At 36.6% G+C, this 20059-nt stretch overlaps 1 protein-coding gene across 3 annotated transcripts in view; it reads right to left on the bottom strand.

The window, feature by feature from the left end:
• The window catches only part of VPS13D (vacuolar protein sorting 13 homolog D), a 1255097-nt gene that overhangs the window by 1217568 nt on the left and 17470 nt on the right, over nt 1-20059 (bottom strand). For all 3 annotated transcript variants that reach the window (XM_053690423.1, XM_053690422.1, XM_053690424.1), the window contains exons 8-12: nt 17377-17547; nt 14986-15086; nt 14514-14682; nt 13036-13137; nt 10741-10945 (exon numbers count right to left, since the gene is read on the bottom strand). In XM_053690423.1, coding sequence (XP_053546398.1) covers nt 10741-10945; nt 13036-13137; nt 14514-14682; nt 14986-15086; nt 17377-17547 — 748 coding nt within the window. The remainder of the gene's footprint in view (nt 1-10740; nt 10946-13035; nt 13138-14513; nt 14683-14985; nt 15087-17376; nt 17548-20059) is intronic.

The raw sequence follows: 20059 nt of genomic DNA, 5'->3' as shown, positions 1-20059 counted from the left end.
GCCCACTATACCATAGTCATGTTGGCCATATGTGGTACTTGTGAACAATATATATGGCATTTGTTTCTAGATACGTCATATGAATAACAGCACTAGGATTTAACTCATTTTGTCAATTATATTATAAGTTCAAAAGAACGCCAAAGGAATAACAAAAGAATTTCAAATTAAGCGCTATAAGTATGAGGAATTTTAAGATTATAGTCCTATCAGCCTTTTGAATACTCAAATTGCTAAGAGTGTATATATATATTTTTTTATATTTTATTATTTATAGAAATTCATTTATTGTATTATATTTAATCATAGATTTTTCAATACTAGCAATTACAATGTACATCATTTACTTTTTGTATCATTATGTTGCCTATTAGAGGTTTATATAGTCAGCTGAGATTCGAAATGAAATATATTATATTTCAAGCAATTTAGCAATGTATAAAAAGACGAGAGTATATTGCCACAGCCGCACCATAATTTCTCCTTAAATGAGACGGTAAATTATGTATAAACATATATTTTTAAGTTATGGGAATTATCTCATACAACCTATACCATAGGTCGAATCAATATGGGCATGTCAGTTTAGCTTAACTCTGAAAGGCCATTCGTAAACTAGTGTGTGAGCAATTTGCAGCAGTTGATTAGTCTAGGGTGTATAAATAGAGCAAGGTATCAGTATCTCAATATTAGCCTGAAGAAACGGCACTCAGCCGAGAAACGCGTTGCTAAGCAACAACTTTTAATTGTTTTTAATAAAGAAATTACTGTTTAATCCTTGCTCTGGACATTGGATTTAATCTTTCCCTTTAACGATTTGGGACCTCCGCCTGGTTGGAGCTCCCACACCAAGGGTTACATTCTTTTTGCCAGCAGTTTGGTATCCTGGTCCCACACACCAACGGAAGTGGTCATTCTGGTGAGCCTCGCTTTGGTCCCAAGTGCCTATCGTCTTAGTGAGTCAGCCGAACGGCTCCGAAGTTTCGGCCTGCTCGTTATTGCACTGTGGGTGCATGGTCGTTTGTGAGTATATTTCCATTGCTTAATACATCTGGTCACATCGTTCTAGGACATATTACACGAAGAGCGCCTCTCTTTTTTCTGTGTTTCAGGAACTGTTTTTGTATCGATAATCTGTGGAGAGAGCTGCCAATTCCCCAGCAACAGGAATTGTTTATATGGACTTTTTTGTCACTCACCAATTTAATCCGGACTTTATTTCCTTTATTTCTTTTATATTGTTTTTATTTTTGCATTTATTGTTTGTTGTATTAGTTGAATTTGGCGCACCTCCCTTCCTTTTGACACTTATTCCCTGTAGGGTAAGGTGTTAGTTTGTTTTGTATTTTTTTCATATAGAGGTATTTTGCAGCCATAATGTTATCTGTCAATGAAAGAGTTAAAAAGAGGCTATCAATGGTCTCTATCGTAACACCCACGAATACTGCATTCGATGTTAATACTAACATAGATGAACTAACTTTACACTCATCATTTTCCAAATTAGAAGAACTAATTAACACCGAATGCAGACACTGGTGGGATGCAGTAATGTTAAAAAAATATATTGAAAGAAAACAAATCCCTAGGGGACTTAGAATATTTAAAAATTGTTCATTCAAAGACGATTTAGAACTCCTAAACAAATGGGAAGAAACCCTAGGAGACTGTTCCATTAGGCTAATGAAAATATTGATATCACATAGAGAAGCCTTAGTAGCCAAAATTACTATAGAGATAGAAAAAATACAACTTCATTTAGATAAATTTAAAACATCAACAGAATATGAAGAGCTGAACAAATTGACATTACAGAGGACTGACAATTTCCAGAGGGAATTATTAGAAAATAAAAATCGCAAGCTATTAAGAGATGAAGGTGATTATAATAGGGGCGAAATCCACACATATAACCATGGCAGACGTAGACAAAGAAACCAACATAAGCCTAACAAATTTATAGGAAGTAACACGATGCAGGAAAGGGAAACCGAGCAACACAACTATACATCAGGTTATCAATCAGATCATAGAAATTCAGCCCAACAATCTAATGAGGTTTCTCAGAACATTCCCACTAATAGGTTAGAGGAGAACAGTTGGACAACAGTAGGTAGAAGACATAATCACAATAATATGAATCATAAATCTAACCGTAATGACACTAATATCATTTGGCACAAACAACATTATGCTCCCAATGGTCACACACATCAAAATTCCCCACGACACTATAATAATTACAATAAACCAGTATGGCATAATAACTCCAGATTCAATGACACTGACAATAGGCGTGAACCACCAATTAGAATGCATAGTGAATCAAATCCTTCACATAATATTACCATATCTAATAGATATGAGGTGTTGGAAGATAATTCCAACCTGGCTAGTGGGGGACCACCTATATCTTCCAATCAAGGAAATTGCAATTATCCCAGCGTCTCTGACAATTCTCTTTTTTTAGAAGAGAGACCAAGACAACAGTCTTGGTCCCAAAGGAAAATTGCCAGTTATTTGGAACCCCTAACTACACAAACAATAGCACAAAAAGGAAAAAGACCATTCATAGACGGGGGTGTAGAGGGAGCGGGACCTCCTCCAAAAAAGCAAGACTACAAAGACTAAAGAAAGGGATTTTTAATTTATCAAGTCATGATCTCACTGATGACGAAATTAGGCTATTGGGTAAGGGACTATCATTTAGCCCTTCCAATTCCCACAATATATTCAACCTATTTGTTGATCTTAATAGATTTACCCAAAAACTAAACATGCAAAAATATTTTGCGGAACGTAAACTAAAAGATTTAAAGGCACAGCCTATCCTGACAGATTCCATGGAGACAAGAAATATACCAAATGTTCCTTTCTATGAACCTGACACTTTATTAGCACAGCTAAGTGAAGGTTATATACAAACAGACTTCAGAAATAAATCTAATTTTAATCCTCATATATCAAACAATGCACATATTGAAATTTTTAAAGAATTGGTACTAGAAGAACTAGAAATGCTTCCTAAAAATACAAAACATAAAAATTTATTTCCAAATGAACTAAAAGCTTTGGACTGTCTTAAAAATAACACCAATTTGGTGATTCGTCAAGCCGATAAGGGGGGTGGGATAGTCCTCCAGAATCTGGAGGATTATCTCAAGGAAGCTAACAAAATATTACAAGATAAATCCTATTATTCCCTCCTTACCGAAGACCCCACTTCTGAATACCTCAAAGTACTAACTAGTCTTGTTAAATTTGCTTATCAAGAAGGAATTGTAAATAAAAAAGAAAAAGAATTTTTGATCCCTTGTGAACCTAGCTGTGCCTTCTACTATCACCTCCCCAAAATCCACAAGGATGCCCACAATCCTCCGGCGAGGCCGATAGTGGCGGGCATAGGTAGTCTAACAGAGAATTCTTCGGCATATGTCGATCATTTTCTTCAAAAATATGTTGTCAATCTAGACTCTTATATCAAGGATTCTTCTGACTTGCTTTACAAACTTAATTCTATCCAAGTCCCACAGGGGTCTATATGGATAACATGTGATGTACAGGCTTTGTACTCTAATATTCCTCACAACTTGGGTGTAGAGGCTGTAGGTACATTTCTGGATGGTGATTGGTATATACCCCCTCTCCAAAAACAATTTATATTACAATTAATTATGTTCATTTTACAACACAATTATTTTATTTTTCAGGATGAATATTATTTACAAATTAGGGGAACTGCCATGGGCACCAGGTTCGCCCCAAGCTTCGCGAATCTATACATGGGCTGGTTCGAAAAACATTATATATACGAGTCAGCATTTGGGGCGAACCTGGTGTACTATGGCAGATTTATAGATGATCTTATTATTTTATGGAAGGGCACTAACACAGAAGCACAACAATTTGTAGATCATTTAAATGACAATGATAGAGGTTTGATTTTTACAAGCTGTATACACCCTGACACAGTGGTATTTTTAGATTTATGTTTAACATTAAATAATCAGGGAGGGGTAGACAGTCAGACACACTTCAAAACTGTTGATAGCAACAGCTATCTCGATTTTTCCAGCAATCACTACTACCCATGGAAAAGAAATATTCCATATGGGCAATTCAAACGTTTAAGACGCAATTGCAATAAGGTGTCTGATTATGAGCAACAAAGCCTGTTACTAAGAGACAGATTTATTGAAAAAAATTACCCATTGGATATTATTAATCAAAGTTATAACCGCGCTAGACTTGAGAATAGGGAGGAGTATTTCCAATGTTCATCCAAAGAATCAGGAAAGTCATTCAAATATTCAGAAGTTAGATTTATCACCCAATTTAACTGTAATTATGATCTTATAAGCAAAATTCTAAACAAACATTGGAGAATATTGAAACGGGATCCAATCTTAACTGAGTTAATAGGAGATAAACCCTTGATAGTTTACAAGAGAGCACCAAATATCAAGAACATACTGGCACCTAGTAAGATAGTGAAACATAAGAATAACACAAGTAAAAGCATTCCTCATAAATCTCATTACATAGCCAAAAAAGGAGCATACAAATGCAAGGTCAGAAACTGTAAAATGTGCGACCACATTGAGGATAAAAAAACAATTTTTCAATCATTTGTGAACAAGAAATCGTATAAAATCAAAAGTAAATTATCTTGTGCTTCACACTATGTCATTTATTTATTATCTTGTGTCTGTGGGATCCAATATATAGGGCGCACTATTAGACGCCTTAGCCACAGATGGTCAGAACATTACTGTAGTATACTACGAAATAAGAAATCTCATAGTGTGATCACACATTGTCATGTTAAACATGAAGGTGATCCTAACTGCTATAGGATTACACCTATAGAAGAAATCCCTGCATCACATTTGTATAACCGCTTTATGAGGCTTAGGCAGAGAGAAACTTACTGGATCCACAAACTCAAAACTATCCATCCATTTGGTTTGAATTTGAATGTGGATCTAGCAGCTTTCTGACATATATGGTTAATAATATAATTCCATAACATAGCCATATAGGGCCCTATTTCCCAATCCACTCGTTCATATTGGCACCCACATCGATATCATATACACATTATCAACATTATACACACATATGTTTGTACTTGTGAGATAAGCCAATACCACTATTTACATCAGCACATATTCACTACTTTCACTCTATCGACACCATATATAGTGACACAAGGAGCAAACATATACACATACCGATTCTGGGTCTATAATCATTTATCTAAGCACCTCAATCCTTTACTCACTAATATTCCCCATATAGTTTATTTTACAATCTAATAATATTCACACAACACTACACACAAGCCGACACTAGTTAAACAATAGAAGTATACTGCCTCACTATTAGAGGCCGACATTTGACACTAGACACAGATATAGCTTGTTAAGAGATTTAGTCTACTCACTGAGTTAGTACCACTATTCATATTAGGGGTCTATTATTATATTTATATGTTATTATATATTTAATTCTAATTCAAATATATTATTTTTCACAATATAGGTACTTAAAGATCACAAGGAACCTAACACTATTATTTATACTAGTATGCACACACATCCTTTATTTAATCAAAATATTTGTATTGGTGGGAGGTAATAATCATGTACAAAATTAAATATCACTGTTGGGTCTTTCTATACCATATTTCAACAACCAACTAGACAATGATATAGGCTAATAGTAGTACGTTATTTATTAATTAGTCATTTTTATGGGTGAAGTTTTTGATATAATTTGGTAGCCCACTATACCATAGTCATGTTGGCCATATGTGGTACTTGTGAACAATATATATGGCATTTGTTTCTAGATACGTCATATGAATAACAGCACTAGGATTTAACTCATTTTGTCAATTATATTATAAGTTCAAAAGAACGCCAAAGGAATAACAAAAGAATTTCAAATTAAGCGCTATAAGTATGAGGAATTTTAAGATTATAGTCCTATCAGCCTTTTGAATACTCAAATTGCTAAGAGTGTATATATATATTTTTTTATATTTTATTATTTATAGAAATTCATTTATTGTATTATATTTAATCATAGATTTTTCAATACTAGCAATTACAATGTACATCATTTACTTTTTGTATCATTATGTTGCCTATTAGAGGTTTATATAGTCCGCTGAGATTCGAAATGAAATATATTATATTTCAAGCAATTTAGCAATGTATAAAAAGACGAGAGTATATTGCCACAGCCGCACCATAATTTCTCCTTAAATGAGACGGTAAATTATGTATAAACATATATTTTTAAGTTATGGGAATTATCTCATACAACCTATACCATAGGTCGAATCAATATGGGCATGTCAGTTTAGCTTAACTCTGATAGGCCATTCGTAAACTAGTGTGTGAGCAATTTGCAGCAGTTGATTAGTCTAGGGTGTATAAATAGAGCAAGGTATCAGTATCTCAATATTAGCCTGAAGAAACGGCACTCAGCCGAGAAACGCGTTGCTAAGCAACAACTTTTAATTGTTTTTAATAAAGAAATTACTGTTTAATCCTTGCTCTGGACATTGGATTTAATCTTTCCCTTTAACGATTTGGGACCTCCGCCTGGTTGGAGCTCCCACACCAAGGGTTACATTCTTTTTGCCAGCAGTTTGGTATCCTGGTCCCACACACCAACGGAAGTGGTCATTCTGGTGAGCCTCGCTTTGGTCCCAAGTGCCTATCGTCTTAGTGAGTCAGCCGAACGGCTCCGAAGTTTCGGCCTGCTCGTTATTGCACTGTGGGTGCATGGTCGTTTGTGAGTATATTTCCATTGCTTAATACATCTGGTCACATCGTTCTAGGACATATTACACGAAGAGCGCCTCTCTTTTTTCTGTGTTTCAGGAACTGTTTTTGACCAGGACTTAAGCCATAGCACCCTACGCGCCAAAATGGCAAAACCTGAATTCTTAGCCGTTAGTTTGGTTAACTGAAAAACGGCGTCAGAAATAAAGGAATTAGCTAACTTAAGAGCTTTAATCCTGTCTAGAATATCGTCTAACGGGGTCTCTACCTGCAGAGCCTCCTCAAGAGACTCAAACCAAAAAGCCGCTGCAGCAGTAACTGGGGCTATGCATGCAAGAGGCTGGAGAATAAAACCTTGATGTATAAAAATGTTCTTAAGGAGACCCTCCAATTTTTTATCCACAGGATCTAGGAAAGCACAACTGTCCTTGACGGGGATAGTTGTACGCTTAGCTAGGGTAGAGACTGCTCCCTCCACCTTAGGGACCATCTGCCACGAGTCCCGCATGGCGGCATCTATGGGAAACATCTTTTTGAAAGCAGGAGGGGGAGAGAACGGCACACCTGGACTATCCCATTCCTTAGTAATAATTTCCGAAAAACCTCTTAGGGACTGGAAAAACATCAGTGTAAACAGGCACTGCAAAGTATTTGTCCATTTTACACAATTTCTCTGGAACCACAATGGGGTTACAGTCATCCAGAGTCGCTAAAACCTCCCTAAGCAATAAGCGGAGGTGTTCAAGCTTAAATTTAAACGCTGTCATTTCAGAATCAGACTGAAGTAACGCCTTCCCTGAGTCTGAAATGTCACCCACAGATAGAAGCTCACCTGCCTCGGCTTCTGAGTATTGTGAGGGTATATCGGACACAGGCAATAAAGCATCAGAAAGCTCTGTATTAGTTCTAGCCCCAGAGCTGTCTCGCTTTCCTTGTAGCCCTGGCAGTTTGGACAATACCTCTGTGAGGGTATTATTCATAACTGCCGCCATGTCCTGTAAGGTAAAAGAATTAGACGTGCTAGATGTACTTGGCGTCACTTGAGCGGGAGTTATAAGTTCTGACACATGGGGAGAGCTAGATGGCATAATCTCCCTTTTTTCAGTCAGAGAACCCCCTGGAGATAAATCTTTAAACGCCATAATATGGTCTTTATAGTTTATAGAAATTTCAGTACATTTGGTACACATTCTAAAAGGGGGTTCCACCATGGCTTCTAAACATATTGAACAAAGAGTTTCCTCTATGTCAGACATGTTTAACAGACTAGTAATGAGACAAGCAAGCTTGGAAAACACTTTAATAAAGGTAAAACAGCAATTAAACAAAAACGTTACTGTGCCTTTAAAGGGACAGTATACACTCATTTTCATATAACTGCATGTAATAGACACTGCTATAAAGAATAAGATGCACAGATACTGATATAAAAATCCAGTATAAAACTGTTTAAAAACTTACTTAGAAGCTGTCACTTTGGCTCTGTTGAAAAGGTAGCTGGAAAGCCCACTGTAAGTGGCAAATAAGACCCTCCCCCCTCCCCCTTCTTTTGCATATGAAAAGACCCTTTACACAAACAGGAGCAAGCTGGAGTAGGTAGTCGAGCGTATTCACATAAAACTTTGGGGCTTGGTTAGGAGTCTGAAAATCAGAGCAATGTTATTTAAAAATAAGCAAAACTATACATTAATTTTAAAAAAAAAACTTTATGGGCTATATAAATAGATTATCTACAAAACATTTATGCAAAGAAAAAATGAGTGTATAATGTCCCTTTAAGAGAAAAAAACTAACACTTAAACTGCAAAACAGTGAAAAAATATAGTAAAGTCTTTGAAATTTTTACAGTGTGTGTAAGGGACTAAAGCAGCATTGCACCCACTTGCAAATGGATGATTAACTCCTTAGGCCCCAAACCGGATTTAAAAAACGTTAAGACAGTTGAGCACCCTGCCACAGCTCTGCTGAGGCTCCTACCTGCCCTCAAATACGATTTTGTGCAGAAATAAACCCCTTGTAATGGTCCTCAGGTGTCAGAGGACTCCTCTAGGGAAGCTGGATGTCTCAGTCTGAATTAAAACTGCGCATTTAGAGCGCTAAAATAGGCCCCTCCCACCATGTACTGGATGCCAGAGGGCCTTAAGAAAGTAATCCTAGGAGTATCTGATTAGCCATGTGGAAACTAGGCCCCAAATAAAGAGTTATCTCCCTCAGAGAAAAAACGTCCTATTTAAGAAGTCATGTAAACGTTTTGTCACTAAGTAATATAAGTAATAACATGAGTATTACCCTGTTTTGTAAGCATGATCCCAGTCGCTGTTAAATCACTGCATCAGGCTTACCTGAATATACACAAGGCTCTGTCAGCATTTTCTAGAACTCATTTCATCTCTCTAGAAATAAAAATACTGAACATACCTCAAAGCAGGTAATCTGCAGACCGTTCCCCCAACTGAAGTTGTCCCATACTCTTCAGTTATGTGTGAGAACAGCAGTGGACCTTAGTTACAAACCGCTAAGATCATCAAACCTCCAGGCAGAACTCTTCTTCTAATTTCTGCCTGAGAGTAAAACAGTACAACGCCGGTACCGTTTAAAAATAACAAACTCTTGATTGAAGGTAAAACTACACTAAGTCACCACATATCTCTTGATACTTCCTTTCTTGTCGAGAGTTGCAAGAGAATGACTGGGGGTGGCAGTTAGGGGAGGAGCTATATAGACAGCTCTGCTGGGGGTGTCTTCTTGCAACTCCTATTGGGAAGGAGAATATCCCACAAGTAATGGATGAACCCGTGGACTGGATACACCTTACAAGAGAAAGTAACAATGGAAAAGTTAGTTACCGCATCTGGCCAAATGGGACAAGCCCAGGTACCACGTCAAGGTCTCTTCCAAAAACCTGGGTCCCTAAACAGCCAAACAATGCAGGCTCACAGTCAAACAAACTGGGAAAAAAATGAAGGGTGCACGGGCTTATGTAATCTCCCCAGACATATACAAAACACAGAAGGGGATAGCACTCTCAGACCGGACCTGGTGCACATCCTATGACCCTGCAACATGCACAGCCCTGGGTGCAATAAACAGCACTCTCAGGAAGCTGCACTGTCCACAGAGCCACAGGCAGTTAACCCCAGACAGGTCTGGGTGCACTGCCCAAATAGGTAAATTACAATGGGTAATCCCCTTCCGTGTTTTGTATATGTCTGGGGAGATTACATAACTTGTTACTTTTTATCTTAGTTGAGAGCTTGTAAGTGAGTGCTGGACTTTCTCTGTGTGCTATAATATTGTATATATTTTTTGTATTTTACATATATGCAGCCACCAATCAGCAGCTAGAACCTAGGTTCTTTGCTGCTCCTGAGCTTACCTAGATAAACCTTTTAGCAAAGGATAACAAGAGAAGGAAGCAAATTAAATAATAGAAGTAAATTGGAAAGTTGTTTAAAATTGTATTCTCTATCTGAATCATGAAATAAAAAATGTCGTACAACAAGAAGCATTTATCCTTGTATTCTCATTTGCCTGTATCTAAAGTTTTACCACAAATAAATTATAAGCCCACTATGCTGCATTATGTTAACATGCACGCTTTAATCTTATATGGTTTAGAAGTAAAGAGTTTAGTATACAGGTCCCATGGAAATAGATTCACAAAGCCATGCATCTTTGTCATTCAGTTGAACCCTAATTTGGATGAGAGTTATTAATGCACTGTTCCCTGTTCTGAATGAGTCTTACTTATTATATGAGTTACTAATCCCCTAAGCCTGAAATCAAAAGAAAGTACTTTTATTGACTTAGCTTTTATTAAATGTAATAATGTTTTGTGTAGATATCTTAGCTATTTAAAAGACTTTGCCTTATTCTTTGCAAAAAAAAAAAAACATGCTTCAATCAAGTACTCTAGTAAATAAATTGTTTTTTTATTATATACCTAAGATATCGTCGGGATTCCAAGGTTCCTGCTGTCCTTGAGTCATCCCTTCAATATTATCTCTTGTTTCCTGTGGATAGCCATACCAGCCTCCCCAACCAGGGAACCATGACTGCAGATACTGCAACATTCCACTTCCTTGACGGTCAGTTGGGCTTGAAACAGGGGAAGCTCCAGATGAACTAGATAATGGTTCTCTTAGACTCTGTAAAAAGCAAAAACAAAACCGCTGTCATTATATCTGCAATACCAGAAATTTGTGAAACACTAGGATTTAGCATTGAAACAAAAAAAGGGGCTTTCATTCAAGAAGTATAAAATGCTTCATGCTGAAAACTTCTTTACTTGTTTCAAGTTTTCGCCGTTCTGAGCTACTAAGGCAGCCCACGGCAGAACGCTGTTTTGCTAGAGAAGTGACGTTTCCACCTCTTAGCAAATAGCGTGCGGGAAATCCAGCTCCCAAGGGCGCCAAGCCGAATTTCCTGCAAGGCTATTGGCTAAGAGGTGAAAACGTCACCTCTCTAGCAAAACAGCGTTCTGCCATGGGCTGCCTTAGCAGCTCAGAACAGCGAATGCTTGAAACAAATAAAAGGAGCTTTCAGCATTAAGTATTTTATATGTCATGAATAAATGTCACCATTATTTGTTTCAATGATCAATCCTAGCGTTTCCCAAACTCTAGGATTTAAGCTCTCACTCATGACAGTATACACAATGCAAAAAACAAATACTTTGCAAAATGTGTAATATGCATTCAGCTTGATTTTGTAAAGTGATTGTGGTGCAGTGTTTTGATGCATCAATAATTAAGTTTAAATTATGAGAACATTATTTGGTCTTGATGGCTTCTTAGAGGGAACTTGGAATTTGGCTTTTAACCTTTCAGAACAATCTTATATGTGTTATTAAAGGGACACACAAAATTAAACTTCCTCTTCGACAGGCTTGTCAGTGTATCAAGAGTAAAGTAAAAATCCACAACTTCAGCACAATACGTGTAGATAAAACAATTTATTGGGGCAGATAAAACTCAGGTTTACTGCACAACATACAGGAGTGCAAGAAACAGTAGTTACATCATCAGGAGCGTTTTACGCCCTTATGGCACTTTGTCAAAGAGGAACTTTAATTTTGTGTGTATGTACTCCCCTGTAAGCAGGCTTTATTTATTAGCGTCAAGTCTGTGGCTAGTTTTTATTAAAGGGACCGTAAAGCCAAACAAACTTTTATGATTTAGATTGAGCACTGGTTTTCAAACCTGTCCTCAGAACTCCCCAACAGGCCAGGTTTTTAGGATTACCTTGGATGAGAGCAGGTAAAATAACCATGTTTATTAATCAGCTGATTATTTCACCTGTGCTCCAGTTCAGATATCCTCAAAATCTAGCCTGTTAGGGAGGTCTGAGGAGAGGTTTGAAAAACAGTGATATAGAGTGTGCAATTCTAAACAACACTGCAACTTACTTCTATTATCTAATTTGCTTTGTTCTGTTGGTATCCTATGATGAAAAACATACCTAGGTAGGCACAGGGGCAGCAATGCACTACTGAGAGTTAGCTGCTGCTCCTTTAACAACGGATACCAAGGGAAGGAAGCAAATTTGCTACAAGAAGTAAATTGGAATGTCGGTTAACATTGTAAGCTCTCTCTTCATAATGAAAGAAAAATGTTGGTTTCATGTCCCTTTAAGTTTCCTTGTGAATTTGCATTGCTTAAAGAAAGAGAGAAAGAGAGAAAGAGAGAGAAAGAAAGAAAGAAAGAAAGAAAGAAAGAAAGAAAGAAAGAAAGAAAGAAAGAAAGAGAGAAAGAGAGAAAGAGAGAAAGAGAGAAAGAGAGAAAGAGAGAAAGAGAGAAAGAGAGAAAGAGAGAAAGAGAGAAAGAAAGAAAGAAAGAAAGAAAGAAAGAAAGAAAGAAAGAAAGAAAGAAAGAAAGAAAGAAAGAAAGAAAGAAAGAAAGAAAGAAAGAAAGAAAGAAAGAAAGAAAGAAAGAAAAAATTAAACCATTAATCTAATAAATTTAGAAATAAAATTCATGCTGTCTGTACAGCTTCTCTGCAGTTTCTATAAGACATCAAAAGATAAAGTCTCCTGGTCAGAGTCTGCTTCAAAATGAGTGTATTTTTGCAATAACTTTAGTCCTTCTAAGCCAATTTTTATCAGAATGAGTTATTACATTTAAATATGAAATTAGGTTGTGAAATCGTCCAAGTTTCAGAAACCTAAGATTAAGTGCATTTTTAAGTGGTTTCATAAACTAATGTAAGAACTGAGTTTGACAGTCGTGAATACTCTAACCTCTGCTAATTCGTGTTGCGTTTTAAATTGGTCATGAACCAGCTCCCTTAAAATCTTCAATTCTTCAAAAGATTGTTCATCCTCTATTCGGTCCATCTGAGCCTAAAAAAAAAAAAAACAAGCAACATTTGAAAAGAAACTGCTACCATTTTTGTTTTGTATTGTATCCCTCCTGATCACTACAATACAGAAATTATAAAATAATAATAAAAGCCCTAAACCGCATACCGACAGACCGTCTGCCAGTACCTAAGATGGTGGTGACCAGTAGAGGGGATGAGGGAAGAGAGCTGTTTGGAAGGGACCAACTAGGGGGGGTGAGGTGTCAGGGTATCCCTACACCACAGCAAATATTAACCCCTTGTGCCAAATGGACATAGGTATTACATCACACAGCACAGCGGAGAATGGAGAGGGAGGTGTGGGGTTTCCTATGCTACAGAATATTATTTTGAAGAGGGAGGAAAGGAAATATTGCCTGGAGGGGAGAGGAGGACCCTACACTACAGAAAAAAGAAGCAATTTTGTAAAGGGGGAGGGGGAGAGGCTTCCACTACACTACAGAACATAAAGTTAATAAATTGCAACTAAAATGTATATATATATATATATATATATATATATATATATATATATATATATATATATATATATATATATATATATATATATATATATATAAATTTACCCACCCTTGTTACGGTTACACTTTGCTCACGGATTGATGAGGCTGCAGTCATTTTGTGCCATTGTTTTACAACCACTTTCAGTTGGTGTTTTTGCTCCGGTTCCAGCCTGTGGAATTGTTTGACCTTGTGATTTGATCTAGACATTCTTCTGAATTTACTTTTGGTCCTTTCCAGGGATTTATTTACTGTGTTGAGCTATACAGCCTAGGCCTAGCCAAGCAGGAGCTACCTAATATTTCCATTGAAGCAGCTGACCTTATTCCAGTGTGACTGTGTTCCTGCTGACCGGAGATCAGTTTGCTGGATTACTGTTGAAAATCCAGCCGGCATCTAATAGCACATTTGGGTGTTATGGTAAAATGCGAGTACCTGTATACCAGTCGTATAATTGTTGATATGTTGTATATATTGATAAACACATGCGGCACCTCTCTTGTTGCATTTTCTAGTGAGGCAATCAGCAGTGGTAATCACACAAAGCTGACAATCATATGCTGTGTTCAGTTTGGGACCTGCAGTGCCTGGAGGTATCAGGCAGGAAACTTCACCTATGTGTTTAACCCATTTGCAGGGAATAAACATATAGATGCGTGTCATTTTTGCACAACAATGTCCCTTTCCCTAAATGTATGATACAATTCTTACAGCTATATTATCCAAAATGGGAGAGGAACAACATTTCAAAATTTGAGAATATTTATAAAAAAAATGCAAGCAATCATTTTTTAATACATTGGTGGACAGTGACATTCACAAAACAAAACACATTAATTACAGGAACACACATACCTCGTCTTCCTCAGTTAGCTGAATTCCTTTAAGAGAATCATATTGTTTTTCACAATAAAAAACTGCGTCACGGGCTCGATGCAACACAAAATCCCAGGATGAACGTTGCCTGTGCTCCCTAATCTCAGAAAGGTTCGCATTCAAAGCAAAAAGCCACCATTCTTTGCAACTGATGTGATAAAAGAACACAGTAACTAGTGTGGATTCTACAAGATCCCAATAATATCACGTTTATTAATCACAATGAAGAATATTTCAAGAATTGGTGTACTAAAGTAGTCCAGAGTTAACTCCTTGGGAGCCAGAAAGGCTTTTGTATTTGGTTGTAGACATCTCTGACAACAAAGGGTTAAGTTTTAGGTAGAATAACGGGTTTAAGTGCTTATGCAGGGAAGGAATTACCTAGAATCTAGATAATAAAAGATCCTTTAATACTTTGATGAGAAAAAAAAACATGATCATCGGAACTCACTTTTTTGTTACAGGAACTTTTGGCTTCCATTTTCTAAACTTCATCTGTTTTTCTCTTCTTTCAAACTGGTCTACAAATTCCACAATTTGTCGATATTGTGCCTAAAAAAAAAGTTTGTTTAGTCACAAAATACAGCTTAAATATAATCATCTAAAAATGTCCAAAATTGTGATTAGGTTTAAAGCAAATTATATTTAAGGGACATGAAACACAGATTTGTTTTCTCTCGTGAGTTAACTAGCTCCCAGTAGTGCATTGCTGCTTATTTAACAAAGGATACCAAGAGAATGAAGCAAATTAGGTAATACTAAACTGTACTTAGCCCATTATCTGCTAAGCTATCTCACTCCCCTCTGCTAATCTTTCTATATAATGTTGCACTAATTGTGTTTAAACATCAGCTTTAGTGCTCTGTATGTGGGGTACCCACATTAATTATATATCTTGTTTTTTCAGCAAACCAAGCACTTATATAACTTTAAAAGGTATTTTAAACAGCATGAGATTGTACTACAAAATGTTTAAATTATGTGTAGATAAAAAAAAACTTTTGGTTTTCTACATTTCACCGAGTTTCTATAAAGTTTCATGTTTGACTTTAGTTTTCTATTTAATTCTCTCTCTGGCTGAGGACAACTAGGAATGCATTTAAAACATGCAATAAAAGAGACTGTGCAAACAAGGCATGTTAGGATTGTTAAAGTAATTATCTAACAGTTTCCACAAATCCTTGTCTGCAAATTCTATTTTATTGCCAGATTTATATCTGTCCCCTATTTGTCCTCAGCAGAAGATACTTTTTTATCTTCATTATTTAAACTTCTAATATAATTTTTAAAAAACACATGTACTTTTGTTCTAAGGCTATTCATTACGTTAGATACATCATTACGTATAGCATATATTTACTGTTTAATATCCCTTTAAATTTGCAGAGACATCTTAAAGGGACATTAAAAGCAAACTTTTTCTTTCATGATTCAGATAGAGCATACAATTTTAAACAACTTTCTAATTTACTTCTATTATAAACTATGCTTTGGTCTCTAGGTTACACAGGGTATTTCCTCTTAGACACGCAGACTGTTGGAGGGGGTGTGGGCACAGAGGTACTCATCTCCATATTTGGTGGAGTTGCCCTAAATTGAGCGCCTTCTGGGCCTCGGCTGCGCACCTGCCACTCCGCTTACACTTGGTACAACAACTAACTGGAGATATTGCACTCTTCCATCTGGGGCTCCACACACTTCAGAAACCTCCTAGAACCCTGTGTGTCATCATCCTCCTAGCTGCAAAATTAGCTATAGCCAGGCAATGGGCTAGAGACTCCCCTTTGACTCTAACTCTGGTTTTAGATATCCTAGTTTATTTGCAGAGAATGGAAGAATACTCATTGAGAGCTGAAGGACGCTCTGATTTCTACTACTCGGTTTGGTGCCCATGGGATGAGTTCCAGAGAAATAACCCACGATACAGCAGTAGACACTGAAACACACACACAGCATACATATATAACCCAGGTTAAGTAGGAGATTCTCTAATAATGGGCATCTACCTCCACCTTTAGCTCTCCCTACCACCTCTCTCTTCCTTCCCCCCCCCCCACCTCCCCTTTTTTTTCCCCTTCTTCTCTCACTTGACAGTTCATGAAGATGCTCTTCGGACCCTACACTAGGTAAATTTTCTTGTGTTTATGCACTACCTATCTAAATGTTTATAAGCTCTAAACAAAATACTACCGCATATTCAGGAACGTTCACCCTGTTTTTCTATCTGTAATTGGTATTTTTGTTGAGGGATGAGAACCCATTTTGAAAAAGTATGCATGATCCTACACCTGTTCAAATTCACTTAGCAAAAGTACGAAATAACTTTAAAAAAATACCAATAAACAGAAAATACATGAACCAAAAATTATCCTATAAAGAATTTCACAACATGTAAACTATTTAGGGCTGGTTTACGAGTGGAGCAGTATTTTGCACTCCAGCTCGCGCATTAACTCCGCTACAAGTAAGCTTTTTGCGAGCATTGGGTAGCGTGGGTATTACAAGTTAAAGTAAACCGTTTTCGCACAAGTACTAACCCGACAAGCGCAAAAAGCTGAACTTAGAATATTGCAACCACATTAATGTATTCCCCCTTAAATTTTAATGGAGAGTGAAAAGTGTGGGGGGGGAAACTAACACCCAACAAGTGGCGCAAACCCAATCATGTTTAACCAAGTGCGCTAACCCGACATAAAATATTCATATTTCATGTTGATAGTTTTTTTCTGAATATTGTACACATTTGAATTATCTCTTTCTAATGAAAGGTAAAATATGCAACAAATGTAGACTAGAAAAAGAATATAGCCATAATAAAAAAAAATAATGAAAAATCAGTTACTTGAGACAGAGTCAGTGGTATGGACTTAAGACATATATCACATTCAATGCGTGGCTGATTCCGTGACCGTAAGGGTTCTTTGGAGCAATTCCTTTTTAGAAGAGCTGTAGTGCACACGGGCTTCAGGATATATTGGTGCTCCATACTCTCCATACTTTTTTCCATTGCTTCCTAATAAGAAAAAATGATATATTTTTAGTGTCAGTAATGGAAATACTTCTGCATGGTAGAAAACAAGTAAACCTTTGTTTCTATACACAGCATTTTTTTAATTTAAAAAGGGACAGTCAAGTATAAACAAAACTTTAATGATTTAAATAGGGAATGTAATTTTAAACAACTTTCCAATTTACTTTTATCACCAATTTTGCTTTGTTCTCTTGGTATTCTTAGTTGAAAGCTAAATCTAGGAGGTTCATGTGCTAATTTCTTAGACCTTGAAGGCCTCCTCTAATCTAAATGCATTTTGATAGTTTTTCACCACTAGAGGGCATTAGTTCATGTTTTTCATATAGATAACATTGAGCTCATGCACGTGAATTTACCATGGAGACAGCTCTGACTGGCTAAAATGTAAGTCTGTCAAAAGAACTGAAATAAGGGGGCAGTCTGCTGAGGCTTAGATACAAGGTAATTACAGAAGTAAAACTTGTATTATAACTGCGTTGGTTATGCAAAACTGGGGAATGGGTAATTAAAGGATTATCTATTTTTATAACAACAAAAATTCTGGTGTTGACTGTACCTTTAACTAAATAAAATTCACTAGCTACTCTCTGCCTGAAATAGTTATTCTGTTTGAGGTATCTTGTATCAAAACTATTTTATATAAACGTTTTTTATATAAGCCTGTGTTTAATAGAGCCGGGGGATATTTGAAACAGAAAGGGCTTAAAGGGACAGGAAACCCCCAAATTGTCTTTCATGATTTGGATAGAACATACAATTTTAAACAACTTTCAAATTTACCTTCAATAACAAATTTGCTTTGTTCTCTTGTTGTCCTTTGCTGAAGGAACAGCATTGCACTGCTGGCAGCAAGATGAGCACATCTAGTCAGCCAATCACAAGAGACAAATGTGTGCAGGCACCAATTAGCAGTAGCTCCCACTGGTATGGGATATGTGCGTATTCTTTTTCAACAAGGGATACCAAGAGAGCAAAGCACATATGAAAATGGAAGTGAATTTAAAAGTGTCTTAAAATGACATGTTCTATCTGATTCTTGCAAGTTTCATTTTGACTTTCCTATCCCTTTAATCACATACTGACCACTAAATATCAATTTAATTATATTAAAAGGACATGAAATACAAAAAAATATTTCATGATTCAGATAAAGCATGTGATTTTAAACAACTTTTCAATTTACTTCATTTATCAGATGTGCTTCATTCTCTTGGTATCCTTTGTTGAAGGAGAAGCTATGCACTACTTGCAGCTAGCTGAATACATCTGGTGAAACAATGAAGAGAGGCATTTGTGTGCAGCCACCAATTAGCAGCATGCATTCCTGTTCCTGAGCCTACTTAGTTATGCTTTTCAACTAAGGATATAAAAAGACTAAAGCAAATTAGATAGTAGAAGTAAATTGTAAAGTTGTTTAAAATCACATGCTCTGAATCATGAAAGAAAACTTTGGGTTTCATATCCCTTTAAGATTCTTGTTGTTAACACCACTTGCTGAATTTGCAAACAGAATTTGATCTAGTGACAGAGGCAGGAATAAAACTAAAGAATTGAATTAGCCTAAATTACAAGTCATTGTTGCAAGTCATACAAATCATATTGCCAAGTTGCAATAATTTTACTTTTCAAATCCGTATTACAAATCAGGCATTTAAATTAAAAAAAAAAAGAAAGTTGAGAGTTGAGATGTACAAGCGATTGATAAATAACACTCCCTGTATGCTGTATTACATAGAAACATAGAACTTGAGAGTAGATAAGAACCAAAGGCCCTTCTAGTCTACCCAGATTACTTGTGCAGTGTAAATGTACTTATTTCTTAGAATAGCCTTAAGCTTGTCACAGCTATTTTTAATTATTGTATAGTCCTTGAGTTTACCACCTCTATTGGAAGTTTATTCCATGAATCAACCACCCTTCCTGTAAAAAAAAAACGACTTCCTCACATTACTCCAGAACCTGCTACTCTCCAACTTAAAGGAACATGAAACACAGATTTTTTTCTTTCAAGATTTAGAAAGAGCATCCAATCTTAAAGTGGAAGTAAAGTTACAGTCATTGCTCGTTTGATATCAAATATATATGAAAAATAAAGTGAACTTTAATTCATCAATTATTTTCAATCGCTTTCTCACTATTGTTATTGCCTTTTTTCTTTTGCTGAAGACTACCGCCGTTCCTCCGCCTACACCAAACAATTTTTTATTGCACGTGTGACTATTCAATCCGTATCTAACAGATTGGTTCGCCCATTGACTTTTACATCTCCAGGATAACCTCCCACTTGTTATAGTGCGCATGCGTGAATGCCGAAACTTGAAGTCACTCAACAAGCGCGTTCCCGTGAGCCGCATGCGCATTTGCAAAGGGAAATCCACATCGATCATCATCGTTGTTACACGGAGCGGAGATCGTAACTTAGCTCATGCGCATAGCTTGGCAAATACGAGAACGTGCACGCTTACATACGCAAACGTCGGTTGTGAAAGCAGAA

This window comes from Bombina bombina, chromosome 8, assembly GCF_027579735.1.
Source record: "Bombina bombina isolate aBomBom1 chromosome 8, aBomBom1.pri, whole genome shotgun sequence".
NCBI lineage: Eukaryota > Metazoa > Chordata > Amphibia > Anura > Bombinatoridae > Bombina > Bombina bombina.
This window is presented reverse-complemented; position numbering and strand designations above follow the sequence as displayed.